At 43.8% G+C, this 22,903-nt stretch overlaps 1 protein-coding gene across 14 annotated transcripts in view; it reads right to left on the bottom strand.

Annotated features, from left to right (window-relative positions):
- Positions 1-22,903, bottom strand: part of LOC144804990 (V-type proton ATPase 116 kDa subunit a 4-like) — a 6,844,636-nt gene that overhangs the window by 722,329 nt on the left and 6,099,404 nt on the right. The window contains exon 35 of one of the 14 annotated variants that reach the window (XM_078672490.1): positions 16,953-17,016. The exons of the other annotated variants lie outside the window; for them this stretch is intronic. Coding sequence (XP_078528616.1) covers positions 16,996-17,016 — 21 coding nt within the window. The 3' untranslated portion in view covers positions 16,953-16,995. Of the gene's footprint in view, positions 1-16,952; positions 17,017-22,903 lie in introns of those variants that run through there. 14 annotated transcript variants of the gene reach the window in all.

The following is a 22,903-nucleotide window of genomic DNA, read 5'->3' as shown; positions in this document are numbered from 1 at the left end:
CCTCGAACCCTGATTAATGCCATTATAGCAATAGTTTAACTTATATCTGAAACCCTACGCTTCAAGTTTCTGGGAATGCACCCTGCTTTCAGACTACTCACTTCCATTCTCGCCTTCACTTTCACCCTGCACTCCCAGCGATCACAATACGCTCACACTGATCACAATGCACTCACACTGATCGCCATGCACTCACATCATTCACTCGCTCACCCTGCACTCACACCAATCACCATGCACTCACACCATTCACCCGCTCACCCTGCACTCAGTGATCATAATGCTCTCACACTGATCACAATGCACTCACACTGATCGCCATGCACTCACATCATTCACTCGCTCACCCTGCACTCACACCAATCACCATGCACTCACACCATTCACCCGCTCACCCTGCTCTCACAGTGATCACTGCACTAAAAATTCGCTTGCATTGTTCACTCTGTACCTCACCCTGCAGTCACACGAGCACACTGCTTACCCTGCACTCATGTGACACTTCACTCACCTGTCCCCCCCCTTACTGCTCAATCTGTAGCTAACTCAAACAAGGCCATCACTAACCATGCACTAATTTGTCCCACTCTGCACTTACCGCCGAACCCAAATTCATATGGTCACCTCACTCACCCTGCAGTCACTCCATTTACCCTACTCTCACACTGTTGCATTGCTCACCGTGCAGTCACATGGGCACTCTTGTCACCCACACAGTGCAGAAGGTTAAAGTGCCTGGTACAAAGAAGATGTACCATGCACATCACAGAACTGAGTGTGAGTAAACTATGAGTAGCGCTATAAAAAAATGAAATGTTTGTCAGACAGGTGCTATAGAGAGATGAGGTGTATTGTTGGTGAGTGGTAGTGAGGGAATTCATGGAGAAGGTGGAAAGACTGTTGCACCGTATGCTAACAGTGCTTGGACAAGCCCTGGCTGGGAGTGTTAACCCCCTCCCCCCCAAATTTCGGGTCTAGTGGATACCCTGCTTCTGCTTATTATTTACATTGTAGTGCGCTAAATGTAAATGTACAGGAATTTATATAGCGCAAATCACCAAGCGGTTTCTAAGCGCTTGCTTAGGGAACCCGTCCTGGTATTCCCCTGTGAGATAACCCCGGCAGGGTATCCGCAAGGTGAAAGCCAGGCATCCCGCCACGAGGGGCCGTTGTGGAGATTAAGCAAGCTATTGCCCAGAGTCGCAGAGTGTGAACCCATGAATCGAGTAGGCACCGGAGCGAGAATTGTCAAGTCCATGGACATTTTAGGACTCAAGACCTCGCCGAGCCGGGAATTGAACCCTGGTCCCGGGCTGACCTCTGCTTCCAGGTCTGCCTCCTCTAACCAGTGTGCCACACTTCTCCACCTACCTACTGTTACCAAAAGGTGTCCTGGGGCTAATAACCATCTGCCTGCAATGTGAGAGAGGGATCCGGGGCCGGGAGAGGAGAGAAGAGAGGGATGGAAGGAAGTGGAAGGAAGGGGGTGAGGGGAAAGGGGCATGGGTAAACTGCTTAACTCTGCACAAGACCGCCACGGTTTGAATGCACCCTTGCTGCTCCCGGCCATGGCCAGGTGAGCTTCTAATGTGGCAGCGCGTATTCCTGCGGATTGGGAGGCCCTTCACAGAGGTTGACTAGACATCTTTCTGATGTTAATTGCTGTATTTTGGTTATAAACTGGTACTGGTGGGGTGAAATCTTTCCTCAGTATTACTGTGTTTAAAAAAATTCTAAATAATAAAGCAATGCTACCCCAAAATATGCAGCATCACAGAACATTATTTACATTTTCTACTCACACAATTTAGTCAAGCCTGTCGCATAATTTGGTCCTCACCATCCTCATAACCTAGACGTTTAGAAATTTTTGTCAGGAGGGGGTCCTTACGCTTGAAAATGTTGACAGGGGGGTCTCGGCATCCAAAAGTTTGAAGACCTCTGCTCTAGATGGTAGTACTTATATCACTTAATCCTTTCTCAATCTCATTAGCCCAACCACTAGAACACTCCAGATAACATTTTGAAAGACTTTTTTAACCCATTTAGTCCTCCATTTTCCCATTAAGAAAAATGTTATCTCCATTATTGCCCAATCAATGCCACATTTAAGAATCACATTGGGCCCATTTCCACTTTTTCTTTTTAGGTTTTGCCTGCACAGTGCTTGTGCTGTGTTTGTAAAATCTATAGAATTTATTATAAATCTTAAAAGGGGTTTACATCCTGCCCCCTTGATTTCCTTGCTTTACATTGGTTCCTGTGCTTGCCATTTACTTTTCCTCCGTTTCTATTGGCTGTAGAATACTGTTTCCTGTTGTTTTCCTCGTGTGCAACTCTTACCAATGACGACCAACCACTGTTTACATCCTCTTCTGTGGAACTATTTTTTAAAGGTTTTGGATACACAGCGCATGTTTATTTTTTGATTTTCTGATGCCTGCACACCATCTGCATTTACGAGTCCCACCCTCATCCCACTCTCTGCTGTGTGTGTCCATTAGTGTGCATTCCTTTTTCTCCCACGTAGGTTGTTTCTGTGGGTGCTCTCCATCTCTCAAGCAGTCTGTGGGGTGTATTCCCTTCGCCAGTGATCTGGGAGCTCTCCCTGAGGTGAGCCGGTTGGCCCTTGTGGGCACGCTGCTCGCTCCCCGTGGCAGAGATGGCCTTGGCAAAGAAGAGCTCCAGGGTGGAGCAGGATAAGCTGTTAGGCCGGTAAGTGCACGAGCTGCTGAACACGGCAACCTAGAACTGGCTGTACACCAAAGGCGGCTCATGCTGTGTCACCTGCGTGGTCATCAGTGAGGGTAGCTTGGTATGCACCGCCTCCTCTGGTGCCCTGTGAGTACTGCTACTGGCTGGTCCGTGTGAGGCCCTTCAACAATTTTATGCTAAATTATGCATCAGCAAAACGTAAATAAAGCAGCACACACTGTGTGAACATTAGCTTATAATTCTGGCTAGTTTTTAAACCCTTGTAAACACTTCCTGTTAAAATGGTTTACCTAAATATTACTAATTTGACACCCAAATACAGAAATAAGCAACAGAAATGTGATGAGTTTAGGAAATACCCTTCACTTTGCTATAACACATGTTGCTGCGTTTTTGGTTACTTTTGTTCCTTGGGAACTATGGGGCAGATTTACAAGCCCATTGCGCCACTTTTGCGTCACTTTTAACATGAGAAAAGTGACGCAAAAGTGGCGCAAGGGACTTGTAAATCTGCCCCAATATTTTTTGTTGTTGTTGAAATCCGCAGTAGATTATTTGGGGAATGCAGCAAATATGAAATTATGAGCAAAAAGTAGCAGACACAAAAACGCACAATTACAGTACCTCCGTTTCTAGCAATGGCTTGCAACGTGGCTTCCCAAGCACATTTAACCCTCAGGCAAAATCCATTTTAGTCATGAGCATGGCCTTTAAAGTTGGTAAAAGCAGCAAACTACCCACCATTGTTCCTTAACAATGTGAAAGGGAGATGTGTTTCAGCTTTATGCTAGTTAAACACAACTGCAGGAAAGAAATGCAAGAACACCAAACACCTAGGCACCTTTCCATTTGTTTACTCTATGAAACTGCAGTTTTGATATGTAACTAGCATTCTGTATATGCACATTTACATTAAAAGATCCTACTTGGTGGCCTTTCTTCTTAGCTTTAATTGCAAGCTAAATCTTTAAAATGAGGGCTATAAGGAGGTTGCATTGTTTCCTGTGACGTCACGTCACTTGACATCATTGCGCACTGCTTTTAGTAATTTTCCCTCGACTATTCATTTTGAGACTTGTGCCTTGGCCTGAAATCTGACCGGAGGCCTGCAGATCATATCTGTTGTTGATGGGGGTGGTATTACTCACTGTAACAATCAATATGTTGTCAGCACAAAAAACAAAGTTTTTAGCAAATGTGTACTTTACAAATAAATAGAGTGTTCTGCTGTGTGTTGTTTGGACTGTCTCACAGGCTAGAATTGCCTAATAGAAGAATGCAGTTCCGAAATACTTCTTTTGTTCTACACTGAGGACCTCATATATGAAAAGTGTAGCATCGCTGGGAAAAAACAGCGATGCAACACTTTTCATTGCGCCCTCCTTGCGACATCATGGATGTGACGTATTTACACTACGACACTCCGTGTCGCAAGGATTGACCAGCAGGCATAAGGATTTGACGTAGTCAAGTCATGGAATGGCACAGGAAAATCTCATAGATTTCACTTCGCACCTTCTACAAACCCTTTTTACGTGGAATCGCCCACCCTACAAACATGGTACTTGACACAGGTATAATGTAGTGCAGGCATTTACAAAATGACTGGTGTTGGTTTACTGTAGAAGTGTAGTTCCTATATCCCTGATAGGCTCTGCGCATTGGAATAATATACACTATAGTTTTGACATAGGACTGAGATCAGTATGTCTCTATCGAGTACATTAAACTTAATTACTTGTGTGTGACAGCTAACTCAGAAGTCACTAGAAACTTCTCGAATGAACAAGAAGGGATTCGTTTCTGACAACCGCATAAACATGACAACTTTGTTTCCCTTAGAATTGGAACACGTCTCAGAATCGTGGAAACAATAGATAACAGTTTCCCTCAGTCAATCGTGCATGCAGGCGTTTTAATAAAAAGGGTTTATTGAACAGTCTTATTTCTCATGCAGGACATATGAGCTGGTACAATCGTAAGACAGAATGCGAAGTATAATACGTACAGCCTTTGCAGTACGATAAAATAATACTGCAATAGAATGGTTTGTAGCTTTGACATATATTCATAAAAATACATACATAAATAACAGGCTAAAATCTCATCTGGTGCTTCTGAAATAATTCTACCCCAGTGTACCTAACCTAAGTGTAGTACGAGGTAAGAAGTAGGTGCTGTTTAGCTATAGTATAGTTTAGCCAAGAGTTGGATTGGTTTTGCCAACATTTGCCAAAAGTCCCTCTAGGTTCTAGTCTGCTCCATACCTTAGAATGAGAGAGGTTGGAATCTCTTTCCGGGTCTCAATCACTAACACCCCGCAAGGGGAGTCAGAAACACTGGAGCTGGATTCTCAGAGAGGAGGATGACAGCGTCTGGTCAGTGCGTCAGGCGGGGACTAGACTTCCTTCCGAACTTGCTGTGGCAAACCACGTTGTGAAAGTATGCAGCTGAGCTGTGCCGTACCGTGCTTTGTCATGGCAAGTGAAGGTATATTTATACCTTGAAGGTGTTTAGGAATGCCAGTATTGATGGGCAGAGGAACGTCATGAATGAACCCCTAAGGAATAGATGTTCATGCATAATAAATGAGTTCTTTGAGAATTCAATAATCCAAACAAGGGGAAGTCCTGAAGGCTTAAGAGTCTGGTTGTCCAAGAACTCGTTGTGACGTGGATTTACGGATGTAGGTGACCCTGCCTGTATTTGGTTAGCATGGATAATGCCTAAATAAGGGTCGGATTTCTATGCCTAAATAAGGGCAAAGGGAATTGTGCCTATATAAGGACATAAATAGGGAAACCTATATACGGTATCTAAATTGACACACAACACCCACTCCAGTTTCGTATGAACAACATTATTAAATCCTAAACATGCTAAACATATCTAAAATATGGCTACACACGAAGTGCTAAAAACGTGTAAAATACATAGTAAAAATGCATTAAACTGTTGCTATGCAAAAAATGCAATTGTGCTGTACGCATTAAAGCAATATTTCATTCTAAGAATATGTTGGTATTTGAATGCCACATGAATTATTCAAAAAGATATATACATATGATGAAATAGCTCGTAAATACAGAAGAAAAAGAGGCCGAAACCATTTCATGTCGGATTACATAAATCAATTGTTGTGGACAAGGTGACATATTGTTTCTGGAAGTTATTCAAAGAATTCTGGGGCATATTACCAAGCAATAGCGATAATTATCACCATTGCTTGGTTAGAGACAAAAATTTACCGCTGAGCTGCGGAAATTTATATCGCAAATAAACCTTGGTATTACCAAGGTTTATCGCAAATGCGATAAAAATCGGCCGCAATGCATGAATATCGCTGAAAAGTCAGCGATATTCATGCATTATTGAGCTAATGCTCTTAGCCATGTTATCCACCTCCCATTGGATAACATGGCTAAGAACTGCTCAGGGCAGGTGTTAGCTTTCGGAGATATTCGCGCTTAGCGCGAATATCTCCATAAGTTGGTAATAGGAGATAGCGATGTTAGCGACTGTTTCCAGTCGCTAACATCTTGGCACGCCCACTTTGCATGTCATTAGTGATAAATATCACTGACAAGCAAAGTGGGGCCCAAGATGGTCGCTATCTCCTACTAGCTGTCGCTAACTGGTGTTAGAGACAGCTAGGTAATAGGGAGATAATTTTATCTCCGGTTTCTTGGCTTTTAAAGCCAAAAAAGGGGAGATAAACCCCCTTGATAATATGCCCCTCTGTTCTCTATGAATAGTTCTTCTATAAGCAGATTACTGTGCGAAAAGTGAAAAATACAAATTTGGAGAAAAAAAACGTAATCATAGAAAAAAAATTCCAAAGTTAGTCCCTTGTTGTGAAAAATTGAAGGTCAAATTCAGAGTTTCTCAGTACACTGTGTGCTAGATCAAAAGTTAGTGTGTGGGCTTGGTGAAAACATGACATCTTCTATTTCTGTAGGTGAGAGTTGGAATACCTTGTTTAGAAGACTAACCGCACATAGAACCATCGCCTTCAGCATTGGAAGCATCAGCAACGTTTGTATCGGATGTTACCTGCGCTCCTGTTTTTTCCTCTCGTACCTCAGGAGCAGCAATGTGCGTCTGTGAGATCTCAATGAATGCCGTCATCAGTATTGGTAGTCACTGGGGACAACACAGAGCATGGGCCGTTACAGGGTCCTGCAGAGTATCAATATCAGTAGGCACGACTGATGGGAGTGTTAGACAGATGTCTAGCATGCATTCTTCACCGCAAAGCAGGCAGCATAGAACAGGTAAGATGAAATCTTGCCAGATTGGGGCGTGGCGCTAGGTGGCGCATATCCAAGATGGCCACACACCTGTGAGGCTCGGGAGGCTTGGTGAAGAAATCTGCAAAATATCCGATCATCAGCCTGTAATAATCTTCTGATGATGTAAACTGCTTGTATTTAAGACCCCTCGGACGCACTGGGCGAGAGACCGATGTTGCTGGATCAAGAGCTGTACACAGACGGAGCTGCTTTAGAGGTGGGCCTGGGGGCGAATATCCGGGCTGGAATCCTGCTCGCTGATCGTCTCTACACGAGCACCCCGGCTCCCATGTGGTCCTGGGCCGGTATTATCTCGGGAGTCAGCCGCGGACCTTCTTTAAGACGCTGGTCCCCTGCCCGACTTGATTATCAGCTGAGCTGTTCAGAGTCGTCACCTAATCGCATTCCGAGGTGAGCCACGCATTTTTCACAGTTTCCAGGCTCTCGCAGCTGGTGTGAGCTGGGGGGCCAATCCGAGCCTCCACCTCTGACGGCACAGTGCCTCGTCGCGCTGGCCTAGTTTGTGAGCTCTGCATCTGGGGACGGGGGCGTCCCGGGCTTACCCCTCCGGTTCAGACCCTGAGGCAGTTGCGTAGACGGGCTTCAGCCCGGAGTCTCCCCCGTCACACTCAGCCGGCAATAATCCTACCTCCGGTGGAGCAATTAACACACAAAGCTACCGCTACACTGGGGGTTGGGGGGGATTTTGTGGCTCACTCCAGTATCTGCATGCACGTCTAACCCTGGAGGAACCGAGCAAACCTGTTTAGTGGCTAGCCATGGCATTCACTACAACTTGCGCAAGCTCACCTTATCTGGCGCATACAGGACTGGCACTTCTACATTAGTTTCTCTTCATCTCCTTGGCACCTAATACCTTGTACCGGCTGGGTGGCGCTGTACCTGCACGTCATAGGGGACCGCTTGTGACCTGGGGTGCCATTTCCATAAGCCGGTAGGCCTCGGCATGCTTCAACACTACAGGCTGTGCTTTGCGGGCTGGCATCCGACGGACATGGACTAATCCTGGGTAAGCATGGGCGGAATTTGCGAATTCGTAATTGTGATTTGCAAATATCTGCCAAATTCCGCGAGCTTGCAATTTCTTTTACCAGTTTGGCAACGAGAACTTGCGCATGCGGTCTCAACAGTCCCAAACATGTTGTTTCCACTTAACCAGCCTGCTCGCGATGCCTTTTTCCTGTTTCGGGTCGCAATGACGTGTTTGCGTTCGCAATTTCCTGTTTCGGGTCGCAATGACGTGTTCGTGATCGCGGCGTCGCTCGGCCAGCTACCAAAATCTCGCAGCGCACGCGAACAGGGAGGAACACTCATCAGCGAACGCCGAATTATGGCAAGTCAATGCCGCACGCGCGAGATTGTATTTTTGAAGTGCGAACAAGAAAAAAAAATCCACTAACTCGCGCAGTGCGGATTTGTGGGCAATTTCGCGTGATTCGCGGAACACGGAATTGCCAAAAATTCACAAATTCGCCAGCAGAACGAATTTTCCGCCCATACTTAATCCTGGGGTATTTGTGGTTGCTGTTGTTGAGGCCCTTTTTCCTTCTGCACAACCCTGTGGAGACAGCCTTGCTCGTGACTCTGGTGTAGGCCCTGCATGCTTGTGACAGCTCCAGGACCGCCATAAGCACTAGCCTGTAACCCAGAGCCCCCTCCACACGATTGCCTCAAGCCACCGCCACCATCAGGTAATACAATTTCAGGTAACCTCATTATTGGCGTTCTGTCGACCTTGAGGCGGCCTTCTGCTCAGCACACACTCTATCCTGGTGGCGTCTCATTCCACTGCTGAGGCGCTGATGTTAATAGTTTTGACAACTGGTTGCGGTCTGGAGTGCAGTGTTGCTCTTTCGAGCCATCTTCTCAACAGTGCAATTACACACAAGTAACAGGACGTTTGGTGACCCCGGGCTGCAGCATTAGCATCCCAATACCCCGTCGTAAACCAAGACGCCATGGGGAAATATGATAACCGTCAGCCCAGATTGACATTTGAAGCCAAGAAGGCTGTGACGCACTCCACCTCGGTGGACCTCGAATCGCCCGACATGGGTCCTGGCCAATCCTCTTCGCAGTCCCCTGAGGATGATATCAAGACACTTCTTTTGGTCGTCTAGCACAGTCTATCGGACCTGTCCGGGAAGATGGACACAATGAACAATCGCCTTGACTTCCTGGTGCACAAGGTCGACAAGCACGATGGGCAGCTTAAGGAGGCCGAATGTTGCATCTCTGAGAACAAGGATACCACATCTCAATTACAAGACCAAGTCACGAGCATGGATAAATTGCTAAAAGTCATTGCGGCTAAAAATGAGGACAAAGAGGCTCAGAGCCGTCGCAACAACATCCGTTTAGTAGGTATACCAGAAATGACCAATACTGGACGAATGGAAGAATACGTGGAGCGTCTCCTGAAAAGCTCATTTGGGGCTGACTCCTTTTCACCTCATGTCGTATTGGAGCGTGCACATCGCTTCCTAGGGCAGCGTCCCCCACCAGGAGCCCCCCCCAAGACCCTATATTGCCAGACTCCTTAACTTTAGGGACCGAGACATTGCGCTACAAAAAGTCTGCGAAGTCAAATCGCTGCAATTTGAATTGCAGTTCAGGAGGCACGTCGAAAATTTCTTCCTGCAAAGCAAAAGCTCCGCAAGGCCAACATAGAATATGCCCTTTTATACTCATTAAACCTCTGGATCTTTCATGACGACAAACACATCATCTGTACAAACCCACAGCAGGTATATGACTTCCTGAAGAAGACAGTGAAACGTCCGCCGAGACAAGACCGCGATTGCAGATCACTGTCACCTCCTGGCAGCTGATCAATATCACAATGGTTTTTTTTTTTTTGGTCCTCATACGCCAAAAGATATTCTCTTTTTTTTAAAATTATTTTTATTGTTTTTTTGGCAGAGGTAGAAACATACAAGGACGAAACAAAACATAGAATATAAAGTAAGTCTTTACAGATACAGTCATTATTAAATTTAAATCCAATTGTCAATAGGGGACCATAACTTCCGACCAAAGATCTTCTTTTTATGTCCCTTCAATTTGTAGACTGCTTTATCCATTCTATAAACATTTAACAGCTTTCCCAACCATTGTTTGAATGTTGGTGGTTCTATATCCAACCATCTGGAGGTGATACAAGAACGGTATATAGACATTCCAATAAACATAAAGTATTCTTGATCAAGGGATAGATTCTCAGAAGGAAAATAAACACCAAAAATAATGACAGAAGGATGGAGCGTGATATGAACATGTAGCAAATTTGTCAGAAACTTTTCAATCTTATCTATATATACCACCAGTTTAGAGCAGCTGTAAAACATGTGACTAGAGTCTGCTGCTAGAATTCCGCAGCGACTACAATTAATTCCTCTTATAGCTTTCCATTTGGCCAACTTGGCAGGTGTATAATAAAGATCTAGAGTAGACATGTAATGTTGGCTTTTAAGAGAGCTATTGATTAGTATCTTATTACTCATCTCGAAAGCTCTTGCCAAGTCTATCCCTTCTATACTTAAATTTCTCTGCCATTTTTGGGTTTGATGATCAAGATCGTCCAGCAACCTATTAGTCATTAACTGATAAATTGTACCAATACGATTATTCTTCCTACAGCTCTCTAGGATATCACTAGTCTCCATGGTATCAGTATACAACAGATTTTTTTTTTCCAGAAAACTACGGATCTGTAAATATTTAAAAAATTTGTTCCTGGGAAGGCCAAATGTCTTTTGAAGTTCTGAAAAGGACATAAAGATCCCATTTTGATACAATTGCCCAATTACGTGAATCTGTCTCATATGCCATCGATATATAGCAATATCTTGAAAAATTTCAGATAGTGACTTGTTGCCAAAAATAGGTGTATAAAAATTAAATTTTGAGGTTATGCGTAAAGTTTTGTTCATTTGCCTCCAAACTAAAAAAGCAGAAAGAACCACCTTAAATTTTGTTTTTTTATAATAGCTGGGTTCCATGAATTTCAGTAGGCACTGCCGAGCATGTGCGCCTAAAAGCATTTCAAAAATAGAGGGTGCCATAGATGGTTCAGTAACATAATCATGAAATAGTAAGACCCTGATTGTTTTAAGAGTAATGGCCCAATAGTACATTCTAAAATTCGGAAATCCCAGCCCAGCACGTTCTTGCGGAAGAGTACACCATTTTAAAGATCTTCTGGAGCGACGGTACCCCCACAAAAACCTAGACAGCATCCTATCTATTTTATTGAAAAGGGACATTGAAAAAATAAAGGAATAGTGCGAAAAAAATACAGAAATTTTGGAAAGATCATCATCTTGATGACATTGGTTCGTCCGTGTAAAGATAAGTGTAAATTATTTAGCCTTTCTAAAGTTCTATTGGTGGATATAAGCAAAGGATCTATGTTTAATGCAACAATGTCATCAACCTTAGGAGATAGAGTTACACCAAGATATGTGCCAGTAGTATTTAGTGGAATATCAGTAGGTTTACCCATTTCAGAATGTATAATCTGAGTCTTTGAGATATTAAGCTTATATCCGGAAAATTTCCCAAACTCTCTTGCAACATCAATGATTTTAGGAAGCGCAGAGGAAGCATCAGAGGTTACAATGGCCACATCGTCTGCGTACGCTAAAACTTTGTGGTCAACCTCAAAAAGTCGAACTGATGGGATATCAGGTTCCAAAATAAGTCTATTCAAATAGGGTTCCAGATATAGAGCAAATAGAAGCGGGGAACAAGGGCAACCTTGTCTGGTCCCCCTGGTAATTGAAAAAGGTCTCGAATTGTCGGTACCAAGTCTTATTACACCCTTAGGATTAGAATAAAGTGATCGTACCGCTTGAATAAATTGTAGTGGGAGCCCTTTCCATTCTAATACAGTCCAAAGGAATCCCCAGTCTACTCTGTCAAACGCTTTTTCAGCATCGAGTAAGATCACCCCAACTGGAGATTCCTTTGCTTGAGCCCAGTCCAGTAATGTAATAACGCGTTTAACATGATCTGTAGTATCTCTGTGTCTAATGAAACCGTGTTGAATGTGGGAAACCAAGCCAGACATTACATTATTTAATCTATTTGCAAGAATTTTGGAATAAATCTTACTGTCTGCAGTGATAAGAGAAATGGGGCGATAGGAGCCTAATTCTTTTGAGTCCTTATTTTTTTTTAGAAAAACAACTATGGTAGCAATAGACCAGGAATCAGGGGATTTACCTTGAAATGCTGAATTGAAGATCTTTAACAACTCTGGTTTCAGCATGTGTCTAAATGTCCGATAGAATTCAAGGGGTATCTGGTCGGGTCCCATAGCTTTACCTGCCGCAAGACTCAAAATGGCGTTTTCAATCTCATCCCAGCTTATTGGGTTTATGAATGACTCAGTCTCCTCGGGACACAGTGACAGTTGGTTAGCACTTTGAAGATAGTTTGCAGGATTAAGAGTCTTATCAACTTCGTTATTGAGGTCATTATACAGTGTCTTATAGAAATCGTAAAATGACTCTAAAATTCTTTCCCTACGTTCATGGTAAACACCGTTCATGTCTTTAACACCTTGTATTTCGTTTATAGAAGATTTTTGTCGGAGACGTTGTGCAAGAATTTTGCCAGTACGCTCACTATATTCATAGCGTTCAGTTTTATAAAGCTTAAATTTTGATGCTACTTCGTCGGCAATATGAATCCGCAAACCAGAGCGTTCAATAACTAGACGTAATTGAGCGTCTTCTATGCCTATGTTATTTTTACATGCAGTTGATAAGTCCATCTCGGCTATCCTGATCTTATTTAACCTCTCCTTGAAGTCTGTTTGAATTTTTTTCCTCTTGTAGTTTGCAAAACTAATTGTCTCTCCGCGTACAATTGCTTTAAAAGAATCCCACACAACTTGTGGAGAGGCCGTGTCATTATTTATTAAAAAATAATCATTAATAATAGTAACCATAAATTGAAGATAATCTTCATCTATTAACAAATTTCTCTGGAAAGACCAGGATCTGGTTGGATTTTGACATTCTGTGGGAAACTGAATCTCAACAATCATAGGATTATGGTCTGAAATGACTTGGGGTAATATTTCGATACAGATTTTCTCTAAAAACAGAGAGGATACAAAAAAATAGTCTAGTCGGGCAAATTTCCGATGGGGAATAGAATAGAAGGTATATCCTGGATCTTTATGATGCAATTTGTGCCAGACATCAGTTAGCCCATTATTTAAAACCAGATCTCTGAGTGCTCTATAAGTTCTGATCTTACGACCCACATATCTCCTTCCTGATTTGATATTCCAATCAGCTGGCAAGTGAATATTTAGGTCCCCACATACTATGATTGGTTGTGCCCAAGTAGCTAATTCTACATTTATCGTATTGAGAACTTCAGCATCATCTAGGTTAGGGCCATACATGCAACATATAGTAAATTTACAACTCCCGATTATTAGTTCAGCAAGCCCCCATCTGCCCCATTTATCAGCTGATGTTTTCAGACACTTCCCAACGCCCTTTCGCATACAGATTGCGATGCCTCTTTTTATACCCATTTGCTTAGATGTTAGCAAAACATCCAATCCCAGATTATCCAGAAGAGAACGCTTATCCCATGCAATATGAGTTTCCTGAATGCATAATAAATCAATAGATAGAGTCTGGAGCATTGAACGAAACATCCCAATCTTTTTTAAGTCATTAAGACCGTTAATATTAATTGTACATATTTTCACCTTTTTATCCATGTTAGAAATGATAATATTAAAGAAAAAGTGTTAACAAGCATCAACAGTATGTGCACTTCGATACTACAACTTGAGTGCCTTGTATACATCCTTGCATTGAATACCTCTGCCTTACACCCCCACCACCAACCCTTACCCTTACCCACCCCCACCCTTTGACCCAGAACCCCTCCCCCCACCCTCCCCACTATAGGAGGCATAGGAACTACCAGTTCCTAAAACGTATGGGTGCCGCGTCCCTGGCCCATAGCGTCCTGACGAAGAGAAAGGAGAAAAGAAAAAATGAGAAAAGGAGGAGGAAAAAAGAAATAGATAATATAGAAAAGAACATAGTAATCCAACTTATTGAAAAAGTTGATAACAACAACATGAATTTCTAAACTAATAGTCCTTATAGTCCTACAATCTTACGGTCTACATTAATAGAAAAAGAAAAAATTGTTCCTCCTAATTATTATTCAGATAGAGTCCAAATATTCCTTGGCTTTGATTACAGAAATAAAGTATTTTACTTGGCCCTTGAATATAGTCTTTAGTTTTGCGGGACCTTGGAGAAACACTGCGACTTCTTTCTTTTGAAAATCAGGGATCAGTTGCCTGAATCGCCACCGTTGAGCCACAGTAGCTTGGCAATAGTCTGGTCGGACAAAAAACTGACAACCCAGTCCGTCCGCTTTCTTATCCGGTCTCGCGTTTACATAAATGGCTTCACGGGCAAGGAAGTTATTAAATGAGACCAGAATGGCCCTGGGATAATTTTCTTGGCCTTGTCGTGGCTTCCTCACAGTGAAAGGAAATCTGTGAGCACGCTGTATTTCTCGTGCTCAATCCCAATCAGTCATCTCAGGAAAAGCATCATTTAGTAAATTAATAATAAACCTCCTCGGATCAGACCCTTCTCTATTTTCAGGAACCCCCAAAAAACGTAGGTTGCTTCTACGGGCCTGGTTCTCCAAATTAGCTATCTTATCGGATAAATCTTCTTTTAAGGCTTTGAAATCACCCACTTCCTGTCTTTGCGCCATACTCTCTTCTTCTAGAACAGATATTCTAGCCTCTGCCTCGGTAACTCTGTCGGTGGTCTCAGAGCATATCTTAATTGCGCGTCGAACTGCATTTTTGACTTTAGCGCAGGTCATCTGTGTGCGTTGGTTTTCAGCTTTGCTTTCCGCCCTGTGGCTCATCATAGTGTCGAAGATTGTTTTCAAGGTAATCTCTTCATTATTTTCTTGTGGCGGAGCCGAGTCTAATAAAGAATTGTGATTAGACCCAAGAGTGTCAGTGGCAGTAGTAGTGACAGATACTAGATTAGGAGATAGGGTGTTTTCCCCGCTAGGTGAATTGGGAGCAGCCTCTTTGCTCGTCACACGTAAAGATCTCTTCTTCCATAATTTTTTCTTAATGATAGTAGCCGCATTAGTGTTATCAGGGCTCATACTAACCTCACCATCAGAAGATAAGCTTTCGCAGCTAAACTCTGCCCAGTCTTTATTTAAGCCAGTTGCTTCATCAGATGAGAGTTCCGACAGAGAGTAGAATTTTTCAGGGAGCTCCAGATTGTTTTGCTGTGCAAGAGTTTCTTTTTCAGTCTGTTGGTCAGTTACTGGTGATACTGATAGCGAGGGAAGAGAGCATGCTCGAGTAATTACAGTTCCGCCAGAGACTACACCTCCCATAATACCCTTCCTCAAAGGATTAGTCAGTATAAGGGTTGTAGAATTATTTTGGGTATCGGCTGTCGTGGAACGTTGATTAGGCGGTTGTGAAATAGTCATATCGGCGTTTTGATTATTACAATCAGTTATTTTCTTCTTGGCAGCATGCTTCTCAAACAGGTCGGGCAATGTTTGTGATACGGTATTCTTTGCATTCGAGGCTTCATTAGGTTTAAAAACACCCTTGTTAATGTTCTTACCCTGTTTAGTAGCGGTTTTACCAGGGGTCGGTGGTGCAGCTTCTGCCATCTCGAACTCCTCGTTGCCCGGCTCCTCTCTTCTCAGATCCCTTCCTGCGCCGTCTCTCTTGTTGCTCCGAGTGCTGACAGAAGATGGAAGCGGAATCTTCTTTTTCTTCCGTGAGCCGCCTCTGCCAGGAAAAACGCTACTCTGCGACCAGAGCAAACAGAGTGTAGCGCGCCACAGCGGGGACCGCCGATTCAGCTCAAGGAAATTCAGCAACATTCGTGAACTCCGTCGCAAGGATAGTTTGTATCCAGTAGTATCCAGTAGTATCCAGTAGTTACCGCGGTATAGTACCGTCGCGTTAGCTCTGCTCTGCTCCGCTCTGAAAAGTGCTAGTTTGTGCAACGTTCGCCTTGGCGTCCAACCTGGAAATGGTCAACGCCTCCGAACAAATCCGACCAGCACCGTCCCGCACAGGGTAGACACGGGCATGAAGCAGCCACAGGCAGCCGTCCGGCGTTATTCGATCAGGTAGGACAAGAACGCCCTATTGAGCAGAGATGTATTCATACAGCAGGGATTTCACGGAGATTATCGTGAAAAAAGCGGAGTTATCCTTTCTCCTTCACTCCCGGACGCCTGGAACCAGGGAGCTGGCTGTTTACACAGCCTTCCTCACGGCAGCCATCTTGCCTCAGATCTGGACCCCAAAAGATATTCTCGAAGTACATTCATTTACTACCATCCACTACGCAGCAGATGCAACCCAGTCTGTTTATGAGCTCCGAAGATCTTATTGGAAGCGCTTTTGCAGATACCCTATTAAGGGAAAAGTCAATTCAGTTCATCTAACTAGGCAGCCATGGAACTGATCCTAGGGTATTTTGTTCTGCAAAAGGCATAATCATTGGACCTTGTTTTAAAGCTTATCCAACCAAGCAATGCACGGAGTACAGAAATGCTTTTTCCTCTTCCAATGTATGCTGTCTAGATTTAATGTATATTTAATTGCATTAATCCAGTCTAGATAGGTGGGTGCGGTATATTTTAACCAGGATTTACAGATTTCTCTGCGAGCGAGTATAATTAAGTACAACGACAGCTTAATAACATCTCGAGAAAGTGATTCATAAGTCAAAAAAATATGAGTGTTATACTAACTTGTATATTAAAGTTAAACATATTTTCCATACCTTCAGATACCGCACGCCAGAAATTATACAAGACCGGACATGTTAAAAACATATGAAGATCGTCTGCTTTTTCCAGCTTACACTTTGGACAACAGGGGGTAATACCTTTCGAAAATTTAGAAAGCTTAGCAGGGGACCAATAAACTCTGTGGAGAGAGAAGAAATGGTTGCGTTTTAAATTGGCGGGAGATACTGTGGTATGTAGTAAGTCAAAAGATACTTGCCATAACTGGTCCAAATCTGCATCCAAAATGTGTTCTCCCCACAAGTGAGCTGGCAAGGTGAAATCTCCGTCCTCTGCTTCTAAAATGGCCCAATACAAGGTTGCTGTCTTTATCTCCCTGCTCTTCCCTTGAAGCAGATCCTCCAACACGTATGTTATTCCCACTTGCGATCCCACAGCCTGACACCTGCTCTTTATTTCAAAGTATTTAAACTTAGATAAATTATTGTCAGTCAAGATAGAAATCTCATCCCAGGATAAGAGCATCCCATCAGGCATTAGCTGGAGCCAGTACTTAATGTCAGCGGCCAACAACGGCTTTGCAAGATGTCCTTAGTCCACTCTGGAGAGCCAGGAGAATCCCAAATCAGAGCCATAGCTGTATAGTATGCTAGTTTCAGAGATTTCCTTACTCTGGCCCAAGTAAGAGCCATATCGCTCAGGATCTTCAGTCGAACTTTTTAAAAAAAGCGCGGATCCCCATATTTATATAAGAAACCATGTAATCCCCCTTGGATTCCTGTCAACATTTCCTTGAACATTATACCTGCTTCCAATCCATCTGGGCAATTGAAAAGCATAATCCCTGCTTTGAGTAGTAGAGTCCATGCATAAAGCTTCAGGTCTGGGGCACACAAACCGCCTTTACTTTTTTCCCTACGCAATTTTGTCCATGAGATACTGATACCCTTTGAGGCCCATACAAAGGAGTTACATTTAGCTTGGATTTTTCTAAGCTTATTTTTCTTAAAAACTAGAGGGATATTCTGAAATAGAAAAATTTATTTGGGCAGAAGCATGATGTTTATGATATTTACTCTTCCAATTAATGTAAGAGGAAGAAGAGACTAGCCCTTTAAGGAATCAACAATTTCTTTGTTTACTTTCTCGAGATTTCTATCCGTTAATTGCTCAATATCCTGGGTAATTTGAACTCCTAGATATCTTATCTCTTGTTTTAGGATAGGAAGAGGGGCTTCTAAATTCCACACCATGCATTCTGATTTGGACTGGTTGGTGTGATAGCCAGAGAACTGACCGAACTGGGTTGCTACACTATAGATTAATGGGATTGCCTGTACTGGATCCGAGGTATATATCAACATCCATTTTTTCGTATTACAAGCCTCCCTCAGTTCTTTCTCTGTAAGTTGTGTCTCTTGGAGTATAAAAATCTGCTCTGGTGCGTCTTTCAGGTATTGAAATATCCTTTCCCTTCTATGAGTTACCCTCAGACCGTTTAGATTCCAAGTTAAGACCTTCAGGTATATATCCTGGGCTAGCGTAAGCTGTGACATTGCTTCCTTGATGGATGGAGTATATAATTGAATAAACACGCTTGGCGAATCGGACATTTTTTTATTTTTTACCCACATGCTCCCCACCCTGTGCTCAGCTTCTATCCTCCCACTATCCCACCCCTCCCACTGCTCCTCCCTAGTGTTCCCCTGGAGAACCCTCCTTCTTCTTCTTTGCCCTACTGTGGCCTTGAGGCTCCCCCTCCTGACATCAGACGACCTATTTACATATTGACATTGCGAAATATAAACAACATTAAATTTTGTTTCCTTTTATAACCCTTTTTTTCTGCACTTACTGTATGGCATGTACACCCCAGACCAAAAGAAAGGAAGGATAGAAGATAATTAAGAAAAAATTTAACGATATATGCATAGGCATAAATGAAGATGTGGACAAAAAAAGAGAAAAAATTATTTACCCACCTCTGCCTCATGAGCAGATTCTGATATCAATTGCAGATATGCTTCTGCTTCCTCTACTCTTTTTAATACCCTAATTTGTTTTTAAACATAACCTTTAAAGATGCAGGAAACTGCAGCTGTGCAGTTGCGCCCAGCTGCCTCAAAGGATCTAATAGTTTCCCTAGCTCACTTTGTCTGGCTGCCGTAATTGAAGAAACATCCAACCTAATTTGAAAGGTAATCCCCTCTGCTGAAAGGGAGATGCTCTTTAAAGCCTTATTAAGGATCTCATCCTTCAAAGTATATGTTAAAAAATGTATTAGAATCTTTCTTGGTCTGGTCTTGTTTGGATTCAATCTGTACGGGTCTCTGTGGACTCTCTGTATGTCTCAAATAAGGTCTGGCTCTGAGACTTCAACTGCTGTATCTTGTTTAATGAGTTTGGCTACAAACTCGGTAATATTGTCTCCTTCTGCCCCTTCTGGCACTATTAGTAAGCGAAGATTATTTCTTCTCTGAGAGTTTTCAATGGATTCCAGTTTTTCCTTATAACCATGCTCTCGCTGTCTTAAGTCACCGATTTTCTTTGTGTGTTGAGTAGCTAAGTTTTTCAGGTCTGTAACTGTAGATTCTAGAACCGTAGTTCTGACAGCTAATGTATCAAACCTTTCCTTTAATTTCTCACAATAGGATTTAATTTCTTGTTGGTTCTTCTGTGAGACCTTAACCCATTCCTCATCTCATGACTTAAAGACTGTAACATTAGCAAGACCGATTGATTATTAGGGGCCGCGTCGTCGTCCTCTTCTAGTGTCTCCGTCCCCAAGCTCCCCTGCATTACCAAGGTACTCCCCTGGATCTTAACCTCTATATTATTCAACTGGGAGTCTTTATCTTCCTTTAATAATAAGTCTTCGTTGCTAGGTGATGCTAATCCACTTTGCGGGCTAGGTAAATTATCACTCAATCCTGAGCTCTGCATATCTGCTATATCAATTTGATCCTCCAGAGGCTGATATCTATTCAGACTCAAAAAGCCCTCTGGGAAGTTAGAATCCGTAAAAGCGGGATCCTCATGATTAACGGCAGCATCCGCCCCGATGCTTCTGACTGTTCCTGCTAGGTCTTCTCCCCCCGAGAACTCGCAGATGTTGAAATTATGGACGTGCGCGAATCAAGGAGCCGCGCCGTACATAGAGCTGAACTGCTCCGAGTTCACAGGGGTCAGAGGAACTCCATAGAGCACTGGGGCCACACTGAAAGAGACCAAATTACTCGCGCTGGTTTTTACAGGGTTTTACAGACCCTCGTAAGCTTGAAATTCGATCGCCACTTCAACCCGACTTGCACGGGCTGATTTCATTTAAGAAAACCTAAGCGCTTAACGCATAGCCAGGGAAACGCCGAAAAACACAGTCCGATATCGCATAGCCTCCCGACTAGCTGCTGCTGCTAGCCGCCATGTTCTCCCGCAGATACCCCAATATCACGATGGTGTTGCTCTGATTTCTTGAAGGACTTTGATGAGACAAGCTGAGATATGTACTCTCATCGTTCGTGCACTGCTAGAGGATCCTCCATTATTGATGACTGGTGCTGGACAGATAACTGCCCTGAGGGCGTTGATTACTATAACCATTTATGTTGCATCTTTGATTATACACGTCTGTACAATTGGTAGATAACTTTGATACTTCACTGGGCACCCCTCCCCCCATATTGCTTGTTCCCCTTGTGGGGTTTGTTCGGACCTGAGGATTACACTGCATCAATGTCGGGTCATGGGAAGGGTTTCGTGCCCACTTGGCGCCCCCCTCATGGGAGCTCCCCCATATATGTTTGTTTTCTGGGTTGCTGTTTGCCTGCACTCCTTGGTACTATCCCAGCCTTACTGGGTTTGTGCACATTTACTGACTTTCATGGACTCATTGGGTGGGTGGCTGTATACCGGCACAATTGGGGTGCCATTGTGGGCGGGGGGGGGTCTGAGATTTGACGTCAGTTTCAACATCACCTTTGCTAGGATCTTTTCTTTTTGGGGGGTGGGAAGGGATGGGAATGTTTTTTATTGTTCCGTCAGGTGCAATGTAATGTCTTGCAGCACTTTAATTGTTGCATGCATAGTGGCAATACTTCTGAACAACCACACCCACGACAGTTCCGTTTCCCCCATTTATTATGACAGCACAACCTATACCCCTCAATATCAAATTACTCATGTGGAATGTCAGGGGAGTGCGTGACGCTCGGAAAAGGATGCAGGAACTGGCGTATTTAGATCGTCACCAGGTACAAATTGCACTGCTCCAAGAGACACACATGGACCCTCGCCGTCCTTCAAGCTATTGTAGTACATGGGCCTCCGCCCAAACATTCTCCTCCTATTAGACGTACTCTTGTGGTACTCTCATTTTGGTTAAAAAAAATACACCATTCATATTGGGGGGCACATACAATGATAACTCAGGTCATAGCTGCATTATGTGGGGTACTTTGTGCACGCAGTTGGTCACCTTGGCGTGTAGCTATAGCCCTAATCAGGATGATCCTAACTATTTTACCACTCTCTGGGGACGCATATTGGAAATAGGCTCCACACATGTATTGTGGGGGGATTTCAACACAACCCTACACCCAGCAACCGACTGATCCAACCCCTCACCACACCACTACACTAACACACGTAAACATCTTTCAGGGATACGTGAGGAACACGGACTTGTGATGCATGGAGATACACTCACCGGGCTGAGAGAGAGGGCACCTTTTTTACATCAGGCCATGCCACATGGTCCCGCCTTGACTATTAGCTCTGGTCATGGGGAACGCCCCCCTGGATTTGGTCTGTTACTCATTTTGCCCACACATATTCAGACTACGCTCCTGTGTGTCTTGAGATAGCTACTCCCAACTCAGTTGCTACTCCTCGTTGCTGGAGATTACTGCCGAGACTCTATTAGACGCAGTTTTTCAGGCTGAGCTCAGGGAAGAGATCAAGGATTTTTTTGTCAGAAATAAAGGCTCTGTAGATCAAATGGGCACACTGTGGGAGGCCTTTAAGGTCACTGTTTGGGGAATAGGCATGTCCAAGAGTTTTGGAGTACTCCGAGATATCAGAAGGAATTTGCAGTGATTGGAGGCTGAGATAAAACGTTTGGAGACTAAAATGTGGAATGATAATTCTGGCATGCATCGGGCTTTGCTCCGAGAAAAACTTACAGTCTATACGACCACTGCGGACTGTGAGGTGAAGTTCCGCAGTAAATACTTCACCACTCGCCGCTACGGGGTGGGTGAGCGACCTGGCCGTGCCTTATCTAATGATAGTAAGCAGCCTTGTTTTTCTAATTACGTGCTGGATGTGATCGATGATATGGGTGGGCACCTTCAAGATGCTCACCCACGCTCACAAAGCACTCCACAACCCCGGACCAGCCAACTTCAACAGCAGACTCAGTTTCTACACCCCCACCCGCCAGCTCCGCTCCACCAGCCTCTCCCTCGCCGCCGTCCCCCGCATCCAACGAACGACCTCCGGCGGCAGATCCTTCTCCTTCCTCGCCGCCAAAACCTGGAACACCCTCCCTACCCACCTATGACAGACCCAAGACCTGCTCACCTTCAGAAGACTCTTCAAGACCTGGCTCTTCGAGCAGTTGCGGCACCCCCCCTCAGCGCCTTGAGACCCTCACGGGTAAGTAGCGCACTTTATAAGTACGATTGATTGATTGCGACATAGAGACTGTCAAGATATACTTAAAACATTTACCACTTTCTACATGAATCTGTATAAAACACAACGTACTTCTCCTCTAGACTTTCTCCCTTTTTTGGTGACATCACCCAAGGCTGGTTAGGTGATACACAGCGCAAATTCCTAGCCGCACCGTTTGAGGATGACGAGATGCGGGAAGCCATTATGCAGATGAGGTCAGGCAAAACTCTGGGCTCTGATGGCCTACCCATTGATTTTTATAAATTATACTTTGATCAGCTACTTCCAATATTGAAAGAGGTTTTTCTTGAGGCACACGAGTAGCAAATTCTTCCACCCTCAATGAGGGAGGCCCTCATCAAGTCATTGTTAAAGCCAGCCAAACCTGCAGA

Source organism: Lissotriton helveticus, chromosome 1_1 (assembly GCF_964261635.1).
Source record: "Lissotriton helveticus chromosome 1_1, aLisHel1.1, whole genome shotgun sequence".
Classification (NCBI taxonomy): Eukaryota; Metazoa; Chordata; class Amphibia; order Caudata; family Salamandridae; genus Lissotriton; species Lissotriton helveticus.
The sequence above is the reverse complement of the archived record's forward strand: the minus strand, read 5'-3'. Positions and strand labels throughout refer to the sequence as shown.